The 22,867-nt window shown below is 48.2% G+C and overlaps 1 protein-coding gene across 1 annotated transcript; it reads left to right on the top strand.

Moving 5' to 3' along the window:
* Positions 1 to 632: 632 nt before the first annotated feature.
* Positions 633 to 21,032, top strand: LOC137562195 (probable N-acetyltransferase CML1). The gene is made up of 2 exons (XM_068273530.1): positions 633 to 859; positions 16,837 to 21,032. Exon 2 carries the CDS (start codon positions 16,844 to 16,846, stop codon positions 17,513 to 17,515), a length of 672 nt encoding a protein of 223 aa, XP_068129631.1. The 5' UTR covers positions 633 to 859; positions 16,837 to 16,843; the 3' UTR covers positions 17,516 to 21,032.
* Positions 21,033 to 22,867: the final 1,835 nt, after the last annotated feature.

Genomic DNA, 22,867 nt, shown 5'->3' with positions numbered 1-22,867 from the left:
GCATCATTGCTGATATATGCAAATGAACTATTGTTGTCCCTGTGAGCTAACCACACCCCCAGAACCACTGGAATGCAATGATGGGTCATCTTGTTAATTGTACAGATCCACAATAATCCAACATGTATACAGACTGTTTCACGCTGGTTAATCCTCATCAGTGCATGGCATGGATTTATGTGGCTCTATGGAACAGAACTTGAAACACACAGAGAGCTACAGAGTACCCAGCAAGCTCATGGTGAACCAGAACTCCCAGGAGTGTGCAGCCCCATACAGAGAGCCATATTAATCCATGCCATGCACTGATGAGGATCAAGCAATCAGAAACAGTCTGTATTCATGTTGGATTTGCGTAGCTCTGTAATATTAACTAGCTGACTCATCATTGTGTGTCTTCTTCCGTCTGTCCCGCGTTCCAAGCCGCGGTCATGTGATTACAAACACTTCCTCCTTCCAAGTTGAAGGAGGAAGTATTTGTAGTCACGTGACGCCGGATTGTAACGCATCGTGGAACGCATTGTGGGTATACACACGTTGGCAGATATTTGTGTGTGTGTGGGCAAGGGTTAATGGTTGAGCTGACTTTGGCAGCGACGCCTCATATCAGATGAGCGATATTTGGATTGCTGTGCAAATATTAGCTCAGGAGTTAGACTGACTCTGTACTGGAAACACATGATTTCTACAGATCATAAATTGCATTTTTCCCCCCGCTGATGCGTGTCTGTAATCTGTATACTGACATAACTGGCAGATTACAGATCACCCATTGTCAATCTCCACACAGCCACATCGGAATCAAGTTAGAAAAGCTTCCAATCTGGTGATTTCTCCGGGAGACGGTGACGGAAGAGAGGTTAGTCCGGCATTTTCCTGGCATAGACACACAAGTGGGATATGGAGGCGGACATATTTATTTCTTGTTAAACAATACTAGCTCTGCTGATCTATTTGGCTGCAGTAGTGTCTGAATCACACACCAGAAACAGGCATGCAACTAATCTTGTCAGATCTGACAATAATGTCCGAAACACCTGATCTGCTGCATGCTTGTTCAGGGGCTGTAGCTAAAAATTTTAGAAGCAGAGGATCAGCAGGACTGCCAGGCAACTGGTATTGCTTAAAGAGGGATACAGAGGCAGCCATACTTATTTCCTTATAAGTACCAGTTGCCTGGCAGTCCTGCTGATCCTCTGCCTCTAATACTTTTAGCCACAGCCCCTGAACAAGCATGCAGCAGATCAGGTGTTTCTGACATTATTGTCAGATCTGACAAGATTAGCAGCATGCTCGTTTCTGGTGTGATTCACACACTACCGCAGCCAAGCTTTGTTAAAAAGGAGATAAATATGGCAGCCTCCTGCATTTCCTGATGGTGGTGTTTGATATATGTCTGCATGTTTTTCTTCAGTAAAGAGTTCCAGCTTGTGAGGCCCCCTGCACACTGCAAATCCCATATTTGCATTTCTGATTTGCAATTCCAGTTTTCCCTGGATGCTATCAATATAAGAAGAAAAACTCTGAACAAATGCAACATGAAGTACCGATTAAAAATTGCAAATCAGATTGGGAAACGCATGTAGTGTGCAGGAGGCCTTTACTGGGTGCCTATCTGCGTGTACAGAGCACTCTGCTCCATCATGTAACTTGTTATACTGGGTGCCTATCTGCGTGTACAGAGCACTCTGCTCCATCATGTAACTTGTTATACTGGGTGCCTATCTGCGTGTACAGAGCACTCTGCTCCATCATGTAACTTGTTATACCGGGTGCCTATCTGCGTGTACAGAGCTCTCTGCTCCATCATGTAACTTGTTATACTGGGTGCCTATCTGCGTGTACAGAGCTCTCTGCTCCATCATGTAACTTGTTATACTTGGTGCCTATCTGCGTGTACAGAGCACTCTGCTCCATCATGTAACTTGTTATACTGGGTGCCTATCTGTGTGTACAGAGCACTCTGCTCCATCATGTAACTTGTTATTCTGGGTGCCTATCTGCGTGTACAGAGCACTCTGCTCCATCATGTAACTTGTTATACCGGGTGCCTATCTGCGTGTACAGAGCTCTCTGCTCCATCATGTAACTTGTTATACTGGGTGCCTATCTGCGTGTACAGAGCTCTCTGCTCCATCATGTAACTTGTTATACTGGGTGCCTATCTGCGTGTACAGAGCACTCTGCTCCATCATGTAACTTGTTATACTGGGTGCCTATCTGCGTGTACAGAGCTCTCTGCTCCATCATGTAACTTGTTATACTGGGTGCCTATCTGCGTGTACAGAGCACTCTGCTCCATCATGTAACTTGTTATACTGGGTGCCTATCTGCGTGTACAGAGCACTCTGCTCCATCATGTAACTTGTTATACTGGGTGCCTATCTGCGTGTACAGAGCTCTCTGCTCCATCATGTAACTTGTTATACTGGGTGCCTATCTGCGTGTACAGAGCACTCTGCTCCACCATGTAACTTGTTATACTGGGTGCCTATCTGCGTGTACAGAGCACTCTGCTCCATCATGTAACTTGTTATACTGGGTGCCTATCTGCGTGTACAGAGCACTCTGCTCCATCATGTAACTTGTTATACTGGGTGCCTATCTGCGTGTACAGAGCTCTCTGCTCCATCATGTAACTTGTTATACTGGGTGCCTATCTGCGTGTACAGAGCTCTCTGCTCCATCATGTAACTTGTTATACTGGGTGCCTATCTGCGTGTACAGAGCACTCTGCTCCATCATGTAACTTGTTATACTGGGTGCCTATCTGCGTGTACAGAGCTCTCTGCTCCATCATGTAACTTGTTATACTGGGTGCCTATCTGCGTGTACAGAGCACTCTGCTCCACCATGTAACTTGTTATACCGGGTGCCTATCTGCGTGTACAGAGCACTCTGCTCCATCATGTAACTTGTTATACCGGGTGCCTATCTGCGTGTACAGAGCACTCTGCTCCATCATGTAACTTGTTATACTGGGTGCCTATCTGCGTGTACAGAGCTCTCTGCTCCATCATGTAACTTGTTATACTGGGTGCCTATCTGCGTGTACAGAGCACTCTGCTCCATCATGTAACTTGTTATACTGGGTGCCTATCTGCGTGTACAGAGCTCTCTGCTCCATCATGTAACTTGTTATACTTGGTGCCTATCTGCGTGTACAGAGCTCTCTGCTCCATCATGTAACTTGTTATTCTGGGTGCCTATCTGCGTGTACAGAGCTCTCTGCTCCACCATGTAACTTGTTATTCTGGGTGCCTATCTGCGTGTACAGAGCACTCTGCTCCATCATGTAACTTGTTATACTGGGTGCCTATCTGCGTGTACAGAGCTCTCTGCTCCATCATGTAACTTGTTATTCTGGGTGCCTATCTGCGTGTACAGAGCACTCTGCTCCATCATGTAACTTGTTATACTGGGTGCCTATCTGCGTGTACAGAGCACTCTGCTCCACCATGTAACTTGTTATACTGGGTGCCTATCTGCGTGTACAGAGCACTCTGCTCCATCATGTAACTTGTTATACCGGGTGCCTATCTGCGTGTACAGAGCTCTCTGCTCCATCATGTAACTTGTTATACCGGGTGCCTATCTGCGTGTACAGAGCACTCTGCTCCATCATCTAACTTGTTATACCGGGTGCCTATCTGCGTGTACAGAGCACTCTGCTCCATCATGTAACTTGTTATACTGGGTGCCTATCTGCGTGTACAGAGCACTCTGCTCCATCATGTAACTTGTTATACTGGGTGCCTATCTGCGTGTACAGAGCACTCTGCTCCATCATGTAACTTGTTATACCGGGTGCCTATCTGCGTGTACAGAGCACTCTGCTCCATCATCTAACTTGTTATACCGGGTGCCTATCTGCGTGTACAGAGCACTCTGCTCCATCATGTAACTTGTTATACTGGGTTCCTATCTGCGTGTACAGAGCACTCTGCTCCATCATGTAACTTGTTATACTGGGTGCCTATCTGCGTGTACAGAGCACTCTGCTCCATCATGTAACTTGTTATACTGGGTGCCTATCTGCGTGTACAGAGCTCTCTGCTCCATCATGTAACTTGTTATACTGGGTGCCTATCTGCGTGTACAGAGCACTCTGCTCCATCATGTAACTTGTTATACTGGGTGCCTATCTGCGTGTATAGAGCTCTCTGCTCCATCATGTAACTTGTTATTCTGGGTGCCTATCTGCGTGTACAGAGCACTCTGCTCCATCATGTAACTTGTTATACTGGGTGCCTATCTGCGTGTACAGAGCACTCTGCTCCATCATGTAACTTGTTATTCTGGGTGCCTATCTGCGTGTACAGAGCACTCTGCTCCATCATGTAACTTGTTATACTGGGTGCCTATCTGCGTGTACAGAGCACTCTGCTCCATCATGTAACTTGTTATACTGGGTGCCTATCTGCGTGTACAGAGCACTCTGCTCCACCATGTAACTTGTTATTCTGGGTGCCTATCTGCGTGTACAGAGCACTCTGCTCCATCATGTAACTTGTTATACTGGGTGCCTATCTGCGTGTACAGAGCACTCTGCTCCATCATGTAACTTGTTATACTGGGTGCCTATCTGCGTGTACAGAGCTCTCTGCTCCATCATGTAACTTGTTATACTTGGTGCCTATCTGCGTGTACAGAGCTCTCTGCTCCATCATGTAACTTGTTATTCTGGGTGCCTATCTGCGTGTACAGAGCTCTCTGCTCCACCATGTAACTTGTTATTCTGGGTGCCTATCTGCGTGTACAGAGCACTCTGCTCCATCATGTAACTTGTTATACTGGGTGCCTATCTGCGTGTACAGAGCTCTCTGCTCCATCATGTAACTTGTTATTCTGGGTGCCTATCTGCGTGTACAGAGCACTCTGCTCCATCATGTAACTTGTTATACTGGGTGCCTATCTGCGTGTACAGAGCTCTCTGCTCCATCATGTAACTTGTTATACCGGGTGCCTATCTGCGTGTACAGAGCACTCTGCTCCATCATGTAACTTGTTATACTGGGTGCCTATCTGCGTGTACAGAGCACTCTGCTCCATCATGTAACTTGTTATACTGGGTGCCTATCTGCGTGTACAGAGCACTCTGCTCCATCATGTAACTTGTTATACCGGGTGCCTATCTGCGTGTACAGAGCTCTCTGCTCCATCATGTAACTTGTTATACCGGGTGCCTATCTGCGTGTACAGAGCACTCTGCTCCATCATCTAACTTGTTATACCGGGTGCCTATCTGCGTGTACAGAGCACTCTGCTCCATCATGTAACTTGTTATACTGGGTGCCTATCTGCGTGTACAGAGCACTCTGCTCCATCATGTAACTTGTTATACTGGGTGCCTATCTGCGTGTACAGAGCACTCTGCTCCATCATGTAACTTGTTATACCGGGTGCCTATCTGCGTGTACAGAGCACTCTGCTCCATCATCTAACTTGTTATACCGGGTGCCTATCTGCGTGTACAGAGCACTCTGCTCCATCATGTAACTTGTTATTCTGGGTGCCTATCTGCGTGTACAGAGCACTCTGCTCCATCATGTAACTTGTTATACTGGGTTCCTATCTGCGTGTACAGAGCACTCTGCTCCATCATGTAACTTGTTATACTGGGTGCCTATCTGCGTGTACAGAGCACTCTGCTCCATCATGTAACTTGTTATACTGGGTGCCTATCTGCGTGTACAGAGCTCTCTGCTCCATCATGTAACTTGTTATACTAGGTGCCTATCTGCGTGTACAGAGCACTCTGCTCCATCATGTAACTTGTTATACTGGGTGCCTATCTGCGTGTACAGAGCTCTCTGCTCCATCATGTAACTTGTTATTCTGGGTGCCTATCTGCGTGTACAGAGCACTCTGCTCCATCATGTAACTTGTTATTCTGGGTGCCTATCTGCGTGTACAGAGCACTCTGCTCCATCATGTAACTTGTTATACTGGGTGCCTATCTGCGTGTACAGAGCACTCTGCTCCATCATGTAACTTGTTATACTGGGTGCCTATCTGCGTGTACAGAGCTCTCTGCTCCATCATGTAACTTGTTATACTGGGTGCCTATCTGCGTGTACAGAGCACTCTGCTCCATCATGTAACTTGTTATACTGGGTGCCTATCTGCGTGTACAGAGCACTCTGCTCCATCATGTAACTTGTTATACTGGGTGCCTATCTGCGTGTACAGAGCACTCTGCTCCATCATGTAACTTGTTATACTGGGTGCCTATCTGCGTGTACAGAGCACTCTGCTCCATCATGTAACTTGTTATACCGGGTGCCTATCTGCGTGTACAGAGCACTCTGCTCCATCATCTAACTTGTTATACCGGGTGCCTATCTGCGTGTACAGAGCACTCTGCTCCATCATGTAACTTGTTATTCTGGGTGCCTATCTGCGTGTACAGAGCACTCTGCTCCATCATGTAACTTGTTATACTGGGTTCCTATCTGCGTGTACAGAGCACTCTGCTCCATCATGTAACTTGTTATACTGGGTGCCTATCTGCGTGTACAGAGCACTCTGCTCCATCATGTAACTTTTTATACTGGGTGCCTATCTGCGTGTACAGAGCTCTCTGCTCCATCATGTAACTTGTTATACTGGGTGCCTATCTGCGTGTACAGAGCACTCTGCTCCATCATGTAACTTGTTATACTGGGTGCCTATCTGCGTGTACAGAGCTCTCTGCTCCATCATGTAACTTGTTATTCTGGGTGCCTATCTGCGTGTACAGAGCACTCTGCTCCATCATGTAACTTGTTATACTGGGTGCCTATCTGCGTGTACAGAGCTCTCTGCTCCATCATGTAACTTGTTATTCTGGGTGCCTATCTGCGTGTACAGAGCACTCTGCTCCATCATGTAACTTGTTATACTGGGTGCCTATCTGCGTGTACAGAGCACTCTGCTCCATCATGTAACTTGTTATACTGGGTGCCTATCTGCGTGTACAGAGCTCTCTGCTCCATCATGTAACTTGTTATACTGGGTGCCTATCTGCGTGTACAGAGCACTCTGCTCCATCATGTAACTTGTTATACTGGGTGCCTATCTGCGTGTACAGAGCACTCTGCTCCATCAGTACTAACCTGACAACTTCTACTGGAACTCTGACAGATAATAATCCTACTAATATTATAAACTAGCTGATGACACAGCGTTGCCCGGGTATGTATTTGGCTGGTGTTGGCCCCGCCCACCTTTCCTAACCCTAACACACAATGAATCAATTACTTAATGACCAAGTTTGTGAGCTTTTGAGTCTTTGGCATCAATCATTTGCATTGAAATAAAATAAATCTGATTGGCTGTGACTCCACCCCTTTTCTGAATTTGAACCCCAGTCACCCAATGGCCAGGTGTACCAGGTACAGGTGATTAACAGTGCAAGAGGCTTGTGCCATTAACAGTGCAAGAATGGCAGCAATTAAATATTCCCCCTTGACAATCAATAGGTGAATTGTGATTGGCTTTTTTAGGCTCCACCCACTTTTCAGAATATTAATCCCAGTCACCCAGTGACCAACTGTGCAAAGTTTGAGAACCCTACCATTAACAGTGTAAGAATGGCTGCAGTCAGGGGCGTAGCAACAGGGGTTGCAGAGGTAGCGACCGCATCGGGGCCCCGAAGGGCCCTCCCTCAACTACAGTTTTAGCTCTCTATTGGTCCTGTGCTCATAATAATCACTTGTATAGATACTTTGAATATTGGTAATCATTAACAAGCTGCTCCCCATCGCCTTCTTGCACCTCTGGCACTGTAGTTGTCTTTTTTAGGTTTTGGTGCGCCGTACCATTTGTTATATATAGAGTGCTTGGGGGGCCCCATTGTAAAACTTGCATCGGGGCCCACAGCTCCTTAGCTACGCCACTGGCTGCAGTTTACATTTTCCCAATGAAATTTGTATTTTTCTCCGCCCACTGATGTCCCGACATTGATCGGGTATGTATGTGGCTGGTGTTGGTTCCGCCCACTTTTTCTAACCCTAACACACTGGAAATTTGGCACACACATAGTACATTACCTGGAATAAAGTATAGGATACTTTTTATTCCCATAACCAAAAAGTGGGCGGAGACAAATACAAATTTCACTGGAAAATGTAAACTGCAGCCATTCTTACACTGTTAATGGTAGGGTTCTCATACTTTGCACAGTTGGTCGCTGGGTGACTGGGATTAATATTCAGAAAGGTGGGTGGAGCCTATAAAAGTCAATCAAAATTCACTTATTGATTTTCAAGGGGAATTGTAACGATCGGTGTAACACAGAGAGAGGATCTGATTACCGGTGATCTGCAGTATCACCGATAATCAGATATATAAGCTAACCTCTGGACACCTGAGTATAGTAAGAGTGTTTGGTGCAAACAGTAATGTTCAGAGGACTAGGCCTCAGTGCAGTAAGGTGTACTGCACAATTCCTTCTGGACTCTCACGGGAGGAGGAGTCAGGCTGAGAGAAGGAACGACAGAACGAGAGTGACACTCAAGAGGGAGTGTCACTATCAGGACTGGGAACCGCCTCTAACAGTAAGGTCGATTCTCAAGGTCGGACAAGCCAGGTCGTAAACACACGGACAGATAAGGTACAGATTCAGAAGGCAGAGGAGGAGACTAAAGTACAGGCAGGGTTCGGCAACAGGGTATCAGAAATATCGAGGTACAAAATCAGGAGGCAGATGCAGGGTCTAAGGACGAGCCGGGGTTCGGCAACAGAGTATCAGAATGGCAAGGTACAGAATCAGAGTTCAGAAGAGTAATCAGGCAAGCAAAGGGTCATAACAGATAATCACAATCAAACTAGTACTTTAGACTATCAATAGAAACTAGCTAAGTGTAGGATTACAGCTCAGGTCTGAGTGCTACCACGTTGTGATCGCCAGAGAACCAGCAACTGAACAGCCAGCACTATATATACACAAGAGCTGCCCAGCACCTCCCTAAGTGCTGGACCAATGAATGGTGCTGCAATTGTCAGCTGACCAGCCTGGTCAGCTGACCTACTTCTGGCTGTTATATAAACCCTGCCTCGCTGCACGCACGCGCGTCATTCTGAACCTTGGTGGACTATCAGTCCCAGCCACACCAGTACTGTCCTGTAACGTATTTGCTGACCTGTGCGCGAGGATGGTCGCACCGCCATCAGCACCGGCGGCGGCCTCCCCGTGCTGGGACAAACCACTCGCATCAGGCCTATGCGCGCTAACCGCCGCGTCAGACGCGGCGGTTTTTCCGCGCTCCGCTATGTCATGCGCCGAAAGAGCCGCCTCCCGCTGACTTACAGCGGCGGCTCTTCCGCGTTTCTTCACAGGAATATTTACATTGCTGCCATTCTTGCACTGTTAATGGCACAAGCCACAAACCTGGTACAGTTGGTCATTGGGTGACTGGGGTTAAAATTCAGAAAAGGGGGTGGAGTCACAAACAGCCAATCAGATTTGTTTCATTTCAATGCAAATTATTGATGCCAAAGACCGCAAAGCTCACCAATTTGGTAATTGAGTAATTGTGTGTTTGGGTTAGAAAAACTGGGCGCAGCCAACACCAGCCAAATACCAGCCAAAAATCAGAGGCGCTGTACTTTACACACACACTTCTAAGTTACTCCTGTTGTATTTTTGCCTGAGGAAGTGGGCTTGAGACCCGTGAAACGCGTTGCATATTTTTGGAATAAGAATTAAAACTTTTGATCCTATAGAATCGTTGTGTTTGTCCTGAGGAAGTAAGTCCACCCTTACCCCCATCTTATTTTGTTTTAAATGTATGATATTTTATCCTGTTGGCACCTCTGATACTTCTGTACGTTATTGTGATCCACCTGGTGGGTGGGGGCGCACACTCTTGTTTCCTTCTGCGGAGAGCGACTTCTTATCCTGAGTGGGGACAGGTCTAATATCACCTCATGTGCACATAGTGGTTGCCTGAACTTTGGCAACCCACACTTGTGAGTATATTTTAATTGGCTGCTACAATTTATCCACCATCATCAATAATACACTATTAGGGGCTCTTGATTTAGTTTTTCTTGTTTTCCACAGCCAAATACATAACAGGGCAACGCCGGGTCATCAGCTAATAATGGTCTTTGATGGTCTTCACCTAATTGTAACTCCATCATCTGACATCGTCACGGCCAACACTTCCACAGTGTGCCCAGATTAAGGCCTGTCTACTGAGGCTGGCACTTTAGCAATATACAGCTGCATGCCAGCACCCAAATACATGTCCTCATATCACCCGGGGTGTCCAGGAGACACCAGCTGAAGACCTGATAGTGGCTGTGTTCATCTATAGCAGAGCTACAACCATAATGTCCCTCAGCACGGCATGAACCTAGTGACCTCAGCTGACTGCCTGGACTTTGGCCTTCAGGCACATGGCTAATCTTCCCTTATCTCTGTGTGATTATATCCAGTATCTGGATGGGACAATCTAGGAACAGATAATCTGTAGTCATGTCAGAGAACCAGTCATGGCCATTGTCATAACCTGAGGATCAGCCAGCGGGATTCTGCCTGTAAAAGATTTCCCATGAGCCCTTGCCATGTAATAGAGGAACTTCAGGAAATACTTTGTACCCATAAACTGTATATATATAATGCTACATGATGATATGGCTGCACCTTTGCTCGCTGTTCAATTCAGTATTTTGTACAGAAGAAAACAGCAACAAATATGTCCGCACTTCCTGTTACTAGCTGGGTATGAGCAGTGATCAGTCACCACTAAGCATCATGGGAAGTGTAGTCCTATGTAGGCACTGTTAGCCCCTCCTGATATCCCAGCTGCTAGAATAGTGCCATATGGCCAAAACGATGAGGAAATATAGATGCTAAATATGATTTTACTGTATCTGGAAGTTTTACATTTAATTTGAACTCAAATCGCAAGTCCGATCCCCGCATGTGATGGCCTTCTGTACACGTGGCAGAGTGACATCATATGTAGGAAGTGACATCATGAGCCAGACATGCCTGTGAGGATGGGCTGGAGGTGGATGACAACTGTGGCAGAAGCAGGAGAGAGGACACCCAGCATTTGCCATAAATTCCCCACCCTGGAGGGTCTGTGGGGCATGGGCGTCCGCAGAAAATTTTCCAGGGGGGGCAAAAAGTGGGGAGTGAAAAGCGGGGCGGCGCGCATAGCGCGCCGTGCCGCAAATCCGGGTTGGCGCTGTGTGGCGCGCTTAGCGCGCCAAAAGATGGAGCTACGTCATGTGGCGCGCTACGCGCGCCGCGCCGAAGAGTGGGTGTGGTCATGAACCAGAATGTGGGTGTGGTCGTGGGTGGAGACAAGTTTACATGAACTAAGCAATGGTGGGACATTAGATTAGGACAGTGGTGGCGAACCTTTTGGAGGTCAAGTGTCCAAACTGCAAAGTCACTTTACTATCACAAAGTGCCAACAGCAATTTAAACTAAATACAAACGTTTTAACTCATACATGAACATTATGGAAAATCCAAGTTGAAAATAAACTGTGAAGATAAACAATTTCATCCATCCGACTCCTGAAAAAATTATTCATTTTTTTTAGAACCTCCCAGTTTCATTTTCTGTTTTAAAAAGCGGAAAAAGTAGGTTTAATGCTATTGTCTCATATGATGATGATTCAGCTTTTTCCATAGTCTCGCAGTTAGCAATCATGTGACCCCCAACAAGTCAAATTCAGCAATCATGTGACCCCCAACATGACCAACTCAGCAATCATGAGGCCCCCAACAAGACAAATTCAGCAATCATGAGCCCCCCCCCCATCAAGACAAATTCAGCAATCATGAGGCCCCCAACATGACCAACTCAGCAATCATGAGGCCCCTAACAAGACAAATTCAGCAATCATGAGGCCCCCAACAAGACAAATTCAGCAATCATGTGACCCCCAACAAGACAAATTCAGCAATCATGAGGCCCCTAACAAGACAAATTCAGCAATCATGAGGCCCCCAACAAGACAAATTCAGCAATCATGAGGCCCCCAACAAGACAAATTCAGCAATCTTGAGGCCCCCAACAAATCATGAGGCCCCCAACATGACAAAGTCAGTAACCATGAGGCCCGCAACAAGACAATTTCAGCAGTCATGAGGCACATAAATAGACAGCTTTTCACATAAATAGGCAGAATGCCCCCTTAATATGTAGACACCTCTCACCTGGCAGCAGTTCCCCAAAATACACTCAATCTGACAGCAGTGGTTCCCCAAAAATAGGTAGCCCCAGGTCTATAGGTGTCCCCAGAATAGGTGGCCAGCGGTATAGATGTCCCCAGAACTGGTAGCCAGGGGTAGAGATGTCCCCAGAACAGGTAGCCAGGGGTATATGTGCCCAGTATATGTAGTCAGGGGTATATGTGCCCAGTATATGTAGGCAGGGGTATATGTGCCCAGTATATGTAGGCAGGGGTATATGTGCCCAGTATATGTAGGCAGGGGTATATGTCCCCAGTATATGTAGGCAGGGGTATATGTCCCAGTATATGTAGGCAGGGGTATATGTCCCAGTATATGTAGGCAGGGGTATATGTCCCAGTATATGTAGCCAGGGGGATATGTCCCAGTATATGTAGGCAGGTGGATATGTCCCAGTATATGTAGGCAGGGGGTATATGTCCCAGTATATGTAGGCAGGGGGTATATGTCCCAGTATATGTAGGCAGGGGGTATATGTCCCAGTATATGTAGGCAGGGGGTAAATGTCCCAGTATATGTAGGCAGGGGGTATATGTCCCAGTATATGTAGGCAGGGGGTATATGTCCCAGTATATGTATGCAGGGGTATATGTCCCAGTATATGTAGGCAGGGGGTATATGTCCCAGTATATGTAGGCAGGGGGTATATGTCCCAGTATATGTAGGTTGGGGGTATATGTCCCAGTATATGTAGGCAGGGGGTATATGTCCCAGTATATGTAGGCAGGGGGTATATGTCCCAGTATATGTAGGCAGGGGGTATATGTCCCAGTATATGTAGGCAGGGGGTATATGTCCCAGTATATGTAGGCAGGGGGTATTTGTCCCAGTATATGTAGGCAGGGGGTATATGTCCCAGTATATGTAGGCAGGGGTATATGTCCCAGTATATGTAGGCAGGGGGTATATGTCCCAGTATATGTAGGCAGGGGTATATGTCCCAGTATATGTAGGCAGGGGGTATATGTCCCAGTATATGTAGGCAGGGGGTATATGTCCCAGTATATGTAGCCAGGGGGATATGTCCCAGTATATGTAGCCAGGGGGATATGTCCCAGTATATGTAGCCAGGGGGATATGTCCCCAGAAAAGGTGGCCATGTGTGCCCCAGCAGGAGGGGAGCAGCGCAGAGAAGAGGGAGAGCTATGGGCACTCACCTTAGGGGGCTCTCCCTCCCTCGCTCTCCCCTCCAGAACGAAGTGTGCAGCGGCTGGGCAGCGGGCGGAACTTACCTCCTCACGTCGCACACGCCGGGTGGATTAGCCGCTACTCTGGTCTGATCCAGACCAGAGTGCGGCACCAGAACTTCCGGCGCAGGAGCGAGACGAGGTAAGTTCCGCCCGCTCCCCAGCAGCTGCACACTTCATTCCGGAGGGGACAGCGAGGGAGAGAGAGCCCCCTAAGGTGAGGGAAGGGGGGGGGGGGGAGACGTCCGCCCTTCCCCACTGTGCCCATAGCTCTCTCTCTTCTCTGCGCTGTTCCTCTCCTTCTGGCTGCATGGGCACGCGGCCAGGGGGAAGGGGGGGGCAGCAGGCGGCCAGGCTCGGGCAGATGCCCGGTTTTGCCATATGTGCGGACGCCCATGCTGTGGTGGGCTAGTATGATGTCCTGAGTGCTATGGTACCGACCCCACTACCAACCTCCCTAACAGTACCTCTCACCCTCCCACCATTTCCTCTACAACACTGAAGAACCTCTCAGCCTCCCACCATTTCCCCCACAGCACTGAAGAACCTCTCAGCCTCCCACCATTCCCCCCACAACACTGAAGAACCTCCCAGACTCCCACTATTCCCCCCACAACACTGAAGAACCTCTCAGCCTCCCACCATTCCCTCTACAACACTGAAGAACCTCTCAGCCTCCCACCATTCCCCCCACAACACTGAAGAACCTCTCAGCCTCCCACCATTCCCCCCCACACCACTGAAGAACCTCTCAGCCTTCCACCATTCCCTCTACAACACTGAAGAACCTCTCAGCCTCCCACCATTCCCCCCACAACACTGAAGAACCTCTCAGCCTCCCACCATTCCCCCCCACACCACTGAAGAACCTCTCAGCCTCCCACCATTTCCCCTACAGCACTGAAGAACCTCTCAGCCTCCCACCATTCCCCCCACAACACTGAAGAACCTCTAAGCCTCCCGCCATTCCCCCCACAACACTGAAGAACCTCTCAGCCTCCCACCATTTCCCCCACAGCACTGAAGAACCTCTCAGCCTCCCACCATTCCCCCCACAACACTGAAGAACCTCCCAGACTCCCACCATTCCCCCCACAACACTGAAGAACCTCCCAGACTCCCACCATTTCCCCCACAACACTGAAGAACCTCTAAGCCTCCCACCATTTCCCCCACAACACTGAAGAACCTCCCAGACTCCCACCATTTCCCTCACAGCACTGAAGAACCTCTCAGCCTCCCACCATTTCCCCCACAACACTGAAGAACCTCCCAGACTCCCACCATTTCCCTCACAGCACTGAAGAACCTCCCAGACTCCCACCATTTCCCCCACAGCACTGAAGAACCTCTCAGCCTCCCACCATTTCCCCCACAACACTGAAGAACCTCCCAGACTCCCACCATTTCCCCCACAACACTGAAGAACCTCTCAGCCTCCCACCATTTCCCCCACAACACTGAAGAACCTCCCAGACTCCCACCATTTCCCTCACAGCACTGAAGAACCTCCCAGACTCCCACCATTTCCCTCACAGCACTGAAGAACCTCTAAGCCTCCCACCATTTCCCCCACAACACTGAAGAACCTCTCAGCCTCCCACCATTTCCCACACAACACTGAAGAACCTCTCAGCCTCCCACCATTCCCCCCACAACACTGAAGAACCTCTAAGCCTCCCGCCATTTCCCCCACAGCACTGAAGAACCTCCCAGACTCCCACCATTCCCCTCACAGCACTGAAGAACCTCTCAGCCTCCCACCATTTCCCCCACAACACTGAAGAACCTCTCAGCCTCCCGCCATTCCCCCCACAACACTGAAGAACCTCTAAGCCTCCCACCATTTCCCCCACAACACTGAAGAACCTCTCAGCCTCCCACCATTTCCCCCACAACACTGAAGAACCTCCCAGACTCCCACCATTCCCCCCACAACACTGAAGAACCTCTAAGCCTCCCGCCATTCCCCCCACAACACTGAAGAACCTCTCAGCCTCCCACCATTCCCTCTACAACACTGAAGAACCTCCCAGACTCCCACCATTCCCCCCACAACACTGAAGAACCTCTAAGCCTCCCGCCATTTCCCCCACAACACTGAAGAACCTCCCAGACTCCCACCATTCCCCCCACAACACTGAAGAACCTCTAAGCCTCCCGCCATTCCCCCCACAACACTGAAGAACCTCCCAGACTCCCACCATTCCCCCCACAGCACTGAAGAACCTCTCAGCCTCCCACCATTCCCCCCACAGCACTGAAGAACCTCTCAGCCTCCCACCATTTCCCCAACACTGAAGAACCTCTCAGCCTCCCACCATTTCCCCCACAACACTGAAGAACCTATCAGCCTCCCACCATTTCACCCACAACACTGAAGAACCTCTCAGCCTCCCACCATTTCCCTCACAACACTGAAGAACCTCTCAGCCTCCCACCATTCCCCCCACAACACTGAAGAACCTCTAAGCCTCCCGCCATTCCCCCCACAACACTGAAGAACCTCTAAGCCTCCCGCCATTTCCCCCACAGCACTGAAGAACCTCCCAGACTCCCACCATTCCCCCCACAACACTGAAGAACTTCTAAGCCTCCCGCCATTCCCCCCACAACACTGAAGAACCTCTCAGCCTCCCACCATTCCCCCCACAACACTGAAGAACCTCTAAGCCTCCCACCATTCCCCCCACAGCACTGAAGAACCTCTCAGCCTCCCACCATTTCCCCAACACTGAAGAACCTCTCAGCCTCCCACCATTCCGCCGTGAATTGACAGGAAGCAGCCGCTTGCGCGAGCGGCTGTTTCCTGATTAATTCGCCTGCAGCCGGCGACGCAGATGTGCGTCGCTGGTCCTGCAGCTACCACTTTGCCGACGCGCGTTATGAGTGCGCGGTCGGCAAGTGGTTAAACAATTTGTAGTGTTAATTATTTCAGAATAGATTCAGACTTTAACAAGTTTATGGCAGATGGGAAAAAGCTGGTTTTCAGTCTGTTTGTATGTAAACAGATTGATGTAAAATGTTTACCTGATGGAAGGAGCTCAAGCAAGGTGTTTCCCGGGTGAGTGTTGTCCTTGATGATGTTTTTAGCTATTCTCATACAGCAAGTCTTACACAAGAAGAGTTAATTTGCCAAGTACGACAGATATCACACCTGGAATTATGTGTTGTAGTGAGTAAGCCAGTGCAGCAGTATCAGAAATATGAGTGCTCTACGTTACTGGGGACAGGGAACTCTGAGGAACTGGGGCACATGGACAAATATTCAATTTGCCTCTAGTCACATTTTAATATGAAGCCAATATCATTTGATGCATCCCATCAGAAGGAAATTGATTTTTTCTCCCTGACTCCCTGGAGTGGTCCAGTAACAGAACCTACTATGATGTATTTTACTTATGCTTCCTAGGAGAACTTTGTAAATCTCATGAACTCTCTCTTGCAGGTAAACCATGACATCTCTTACTGTCCGACAATACAAGAACTCCGACTATCCAGTGGTTATAAGAATCTTTACCCAAGGATGTTATGGACTCACACTCCCCGCCTTCTACAACGCATTGAGGGTTCCTCAGAACTGGCTCCTCCTTCTGGCCAGCTTTCTTCTCCCCTTGGTCACCCTGGGGTCCATCTTCTTGGCCTTCTTAGATGTCTTTGTTGTCCTGATTGTGCTCTGGCTCTGTGGCAGAGAGTTCTTCCACTCCTATGCCAGGAAGGCTCTGGCTAAAGATCTAAAAGATATCCGGAAATATTACCTCCAGCAAGAAGGACACAACTTCTGGGTTGCTGAGTCTAACAATGAAGTGGTGGGGATGGTGGCTGCTCTTCCCTTGTATCTGCCAAGAGGAGAAAAACATATAGAACTTCAACGGATGTCAGTGGCCAGAAACCACAGAGGGAAAGGCATTGCCCAAGTCCTGTGTAAGACGGTCATTGACTTTGCCAGAAAGGAAGGGTGCAAGGCCATTGTCCTCTCCACCACCACCATACAGAGGGACGCCGTACATCTGTACCAGAAGATGGGCTTCAGGAGTACACAGACCAGCTACATGACTCAGCTCACTGAGAGGCTGGCCGGCCTGGAATGGATATATCTCAGATATGATATCTCATCAAGCACATAACGTTGTTTTGTGAAATTTCTCATTGCGTTCGCTTATTATGTTTTCTATCTGAGATGATCCAATAGGAGTAGTGGGGATTATTTTTATCTGTTATTCTGTAAACATTACCAGCGTAAAGTGGCCATAAACTTGTCCATTCCTTGCATCGATATCCATCCATCATTTGATCGAATCTGCTGAAAATGATGCAGCAAATGGGCCCCCGATTAATTTTCATCTGTCATCGATTGATTTGGTCAATCACACCGGATGAAAGATTTCCTTTGATTGGCGGCGAGTTGGGAGCACGCCGCTAGCGGCGTTCGAGTTTGCAATGACCAACGCAGCAGCGGAACCTATACTCACCTGTCTGCTGGGCTGAGCTTCCTGTCTCTCCTCTCCCGGGGCACCTGTGTCATGTGATAAACACTAGAGATCAAACAATAGAGGCCTCTGGTGGTCACATAAGCTACTGTATAACTTTATATAACAATAAGTGTTGCCATTCGGGGTATAGTGAAAAATAGAAAAGCATCATTCATTGGCTATCAAAACACTTAGGGCCATTTTCCATTACAAAGTGATGCGAATGTGGCTACCTAGCCGCATCGCATCACTTTCGCCGCCGGCCGCATCACTTCCGCATCTCCCGATGCGGTAGTCAATGGAGGAGATGGGGGGCGGATGCGGCCGTGCGAGAATCTGTAGCATGCTGCAGATTCTCGAGTCGCACCACACCTCTCTGCACACCATGCACGCAGTGGAAACGCTTCCATTGGCGTGCATGTGTTTCAGCACACACGCGGTGCGATGCGGCTATGTAGCCGCATCGCACCGCTCCTAGTGGAAACGGGCCCTTATAGAAACAAACCAAACCAATTTAACCACTTCACAACTGAGGGGTTTTACCTCTTGTGCACCAGAGCAATTTTCACCTTTCAGCGCTCCTGCCATTCATTCGTCTATAACTTTATCACTACTCATCACAATTAAATGAATTATAGCTCGTTTTTTTTTGCCACAAATTAGGCTTTCTTTGGGTGGTACATTTTTTCCAATAATTATTTTTTTCTAAATGTGTCTTAATGGGAAAATAAGAGAAAAAATGGAAAAAAAAAATAATTATTTTTCAGTTTTCGGCCATTATAGTTTTTAAATAATGCATGCTACCGTAATTAAAATCCACATAATTTATTTGCCTATTTGTCCTGGATATTACACCATTTAAATTATATCCCTATCACAATGTCTGGCACCAATATTTTATTTGGAAACAAAAGTGCATTTTTTCAGTTTTGCTTCCATCCCTAATTACAGGCCCATAATTTGTAAATTAACAGCAATATACCCTCTTGACACACATATTAAAAGAGTTCAGTCCCTAAGGTAACTATTTATGTATTTTTTTAAATGTAATTTTTTTTTTTTTACAAAAATTTTTCGGGGTAACTATTGGGGAGTGTGGGAGGTAATGGGTTAAATTAAAATGTAAAAATATGGCTTTGTATTTTAAAAAAAATGCTTTTAAATGTAGTTTTACTATTTGGCCACACGATGGCCTCAGTCATTTTTTTAATGCGCCCTGTAAGCGTAGTACGGACGCGTACAGGAAGTGTAGTGAGGACGGGAAACTTTTTTTTTCAGAATGATTGCGCGGCTTCTCATAGAAGGCGCAGATCATTGCTGCTGGGCCTTAGATCAATGAATGCAAACTGCATTCCTATTCATTGGTCTCTGGGCGAGCGGGCGGCAGCGTGAACGAGCACAGGAGCGCGCGCATGGGCTAGTGGGAGCACGGACAGTGGTGGTGGTGGCGGTTGTACAGATATCTACACCCCCAGGCACGGAAGTAAAGCGCCGCTTACAGTTCTGCCCGCTCCGTGCTTGAATCACATGCCGGGTAGCTGACGCGAGTGACACATGCTATGCGGACCTCCCATTGGCGTTGCTGCGGAGAATAGACCACAGGGCTTCACCCCACCCACCCACGTGTTACGCCCACACCCTTGCAAGCTTCGTCAGGGTGTGCGTGGCTTAGGATTGGAGGTCACGTAAGGTACTGCCATGGTGCCTGTAGAGTTTGGCCTGCAGTGTTTATCACATGACACAGGTGCCCCCCCGGGCAGAGAACAGACAGGAAGTAGAGCCCAGCAGTGGATAGAAGACGCGTGGCAGACAGGTGAGAGCTGACTTCTGCTGTTGGTGACACAATGGCTGTCATTCATAAAAGGCTGTGCGGTAGGGAAAGTACCCCACTCGGTATTTTAGACTTTTGTGTACTAATTCATAAAAATGCTCACAGCTGCGATAGTAGTGCGGTAATTTACTGAAGTAAACTGGCGGTAACATCAGAAGAGTAGCTATCTGTTGTTACATGTATTGTTACATTCCAGTTCTCCTGCAGAGGTTGCATTACAGAGGCCTCCCAACTTCCCATTAGATGTGCATGTTTTGTTATACTGCCTCTGCTTGCCCTGAATATGTCTATTAGTCTTTAACAATGTATTTAACTGCCACAGCGTAGAAAAACTTCAAGAAACTTTACACATGCAGGCTTTGTGATGTGAAATACACATCTTTAAAACAGGAACCCAAGAGGTTAAACAGCCACACAGCCTGGGGTATTCAGGGGAAGCCTGTTTTGTTCCGATCCCTCTGCTGCTCCCTGGGGGGAGATCTCACTGCTGCTGCCTGGGGGGAGATCTCACTGCTGCTGCCTGGGGGGAGATCTCACTGCTGCTGCCTGGGGGGAGATCTCACTGCTGCTGCCTGGGGGGAGATCTCACTGCTGCTGCCTGGGGGGAGATCTCACTGCTGCTGCCTGGGGGGAGATCTCACTGCTGCTGCCTGGGGGAGATCTCACTGCTGCTGCCTGGGGGGAGATCTCACTGCTGCTGCCTGGGGGGAGATCTCACTGCTGCTGCCTGGGGGGAGATCTCACTGCTGCTGCCTGGGGGAGATCTCACTGCTGCTGCCTGGGGGGAGATCTCACTGCTGCTGCCTGGGGGAGATCTCCCTGCTGCTGCTGCTGCCTGGGGGGAGATCTCACTGCTGCTGCCTGGGGGGAGATCTCACTGCTGCTGCCTGGAGGGAGATCTCACTTCTGCTGCCTGGGGGGAGATCTCACTGCTGCTGCCTGGGGGGAGATCTCACTGCTGCTGCCTGGGGGGAGATTTCACTGCTTTTGCTTCAGTCACACAGTCCTGCACAGACTTCGCTCTCTTATCACCACTTTAAAGCAGACGGTATTGTTCCGAGCCATTACCACCTGCTCTAATCTTTACGAATTGACATTTACTGACATGTGATGAGGTGATTACCGCACAAGTTGGTAATTCACCTCACTGCTCGGGAATGTCAGCTTGTCATGTGGTAAAAGTCTTGATGAATTGACATTTTGCTGAGTGCTCGGCAAAGTCAGCTGTTTTCTTCATTGCCAAATGTGGTAATGCTTTATAAATGATAGCGGAAGTGTTTTACTGTCATGCCACTTAACTGTTTGATAAATAAAGAGCCTGCTCTGGCCTATTTAATCCAACATTGACATTGACAACCTGTGTGTTTGTTTTTGGGGTCACTGGGTTAAGGGAAGGCATTATGTTCTGCTGAAGGGGGTGTGAGTATTTGAGTAAAGAAAGGCGGGGTTCAGCCGTAACCCATCTAGTGACACAATAGTCCCTCAGCATACGTGGCCACTGGCTGGATGAAGCACAACGGTCCCTTATGTGCAGGAGATGTCATAGGTAGGTGTCACCAGGACTAATGCTGGATGTTACTCTGAGGTGAGTGCTCTGCCTTTACCTATGTACAGGGGAAACTCGGAAAATTAGAATATCCTGCTAAAGTCCATTCATGTCACTAATTCAACTTAAAAGGTGAAACTCATATATGAAATACACTCATTACATGCAGAGCGAGATATTCCAAGTCTTTATTTGTTATAATATTGGCTGGTGGGGCCCATTTGGGTGATCAAAATCAGTGTTTGTACAGCAAGCTTTAGATATTTGTTGCCTAACTCAGGTGATAAAATTAAGACTAACTAGTTCAGCAATGATAGGAACCAAATGTAAACATCACAGACAGAACTCAGGGGCTTTTGAGCAGGGCAGATTGTCCAAATGATGGTGCTATTATGGAAGAAAAGTTACCTACAGATATACTTGGCTAGTTTGCTAGCATGCTTTAGGACTTGTTTCCACTAGTGCACTGAGCGGGTGGGCGGGATCGCAGGCGAATCCCATGAGCCGTGCCATGCACGGCTATGGGATCCGCAGCCTCCACCGCGAATTCTGTGGGGGGTTCCGGCCGAATCGCTCCCGCAAGCGATTCGGCCGCGGCACCGTTATCCCCTATGGCAGAGTTTCCCCGTGCGATTCTTGTGCGGGGAAACTCTGCGGAATCGTGGCGGAAACTGCGATAGTGGAAATGGGCCCTCAATACTTACAAGCTGCTCCTCTGTGGACAGATCACAGACAAATCATTCCAGCCCCCAGCCTGTGTCTCATGACTCTACAAGTAAGGGGAGGAGGAAAAGGAAGGAGGGACAGAAACCCTGTGTGTGTAATTCCTTATGTTAGTAGCTAAGCATTGCTGGAGACTAGAGCTTGTATTTTACAGGCAGGACGTTTGGAATTAGCCTGTGAGCGTCCTTCAGACTCTATTCCCATTGACTGACAATATTGAAACGTACAATCAGAAGGAGGTAGAGATAATTTTTTTTTTTTTTTAAAACATAAGTGTCATGCAGATACAGTAATTACAGGGGATCTTGTAAGGATTGTGAGGTATTTATGGCAAATAGATTAGACCCTTGGTTTACTACTTATTGCCTACAACTCAGGATGACATGGAGAGTTTTCCCCAGACCCCATCATGTTCACTGTACACTGCCGAGCCTAGCAACTGTTAACTGTATGATACTGAGCAGGAGGGGCACTCAGGGGACACAGTGATTCCTGGGGGGGTGCACTGCCCCAGTGTAGCGCCCCCTCTGGCAGGGGGCATTGTGGGGAGCAGTCCTGTCCTGCTCCTGTGTGCAGGGCACATTGGGGTGCATGTACAGATATAATAGGGAATTAGATACATCTTTCATTTCAGGTGACTGTGTGATCATGGAATTCCCTTTCTGCAGACTGCTCCCTCTCCACAACAACAGTACACGCTGCTCAGATGACTGCTCATCATTGGCCTCCTGACCTGCATCTCCCTCCAGGCAACTTAGGTGAGTGCCTAGGGCCTTTCAACCTTCATTCCTAACAAGCAGAGTAACAGAGGGATCAAAAAATAGTCCCTGCATTTGTCCACTTCTCTTCCCAGCAGGTGGCACTGTTCTGCAGACCTCCATCCCCTTATACAGGTTACATGACATGC

The sequence above is a fragment of the Hyperolius riggenbachi genome, chromosome 1 (assembly GCF_040937935.1).
Source record: "Hyperolius riggenbachi isolate aHypRig1 chromosome 1, aHypRig1.pri, whole genome shotgun sequence".
NCBI lineage: Eukaryota > Metazoa > Chordata > Amphibia > Anura > Hyperoliidae > Hyperolius > Hyperolius riggenbachi.
This window is presented reverse-complemented; position numbering and strand designations above follow the sequence as displayed.

What these genes read in the sequence shown, in the direction of transcription:
- LOC137562195 (XM_068273530.1), top strand. Translation starts at nt 16,844, where the DNA reads ATGACATCTCTTACTGTCCGACAATACAAGAACTCCGACTATCCAGTG.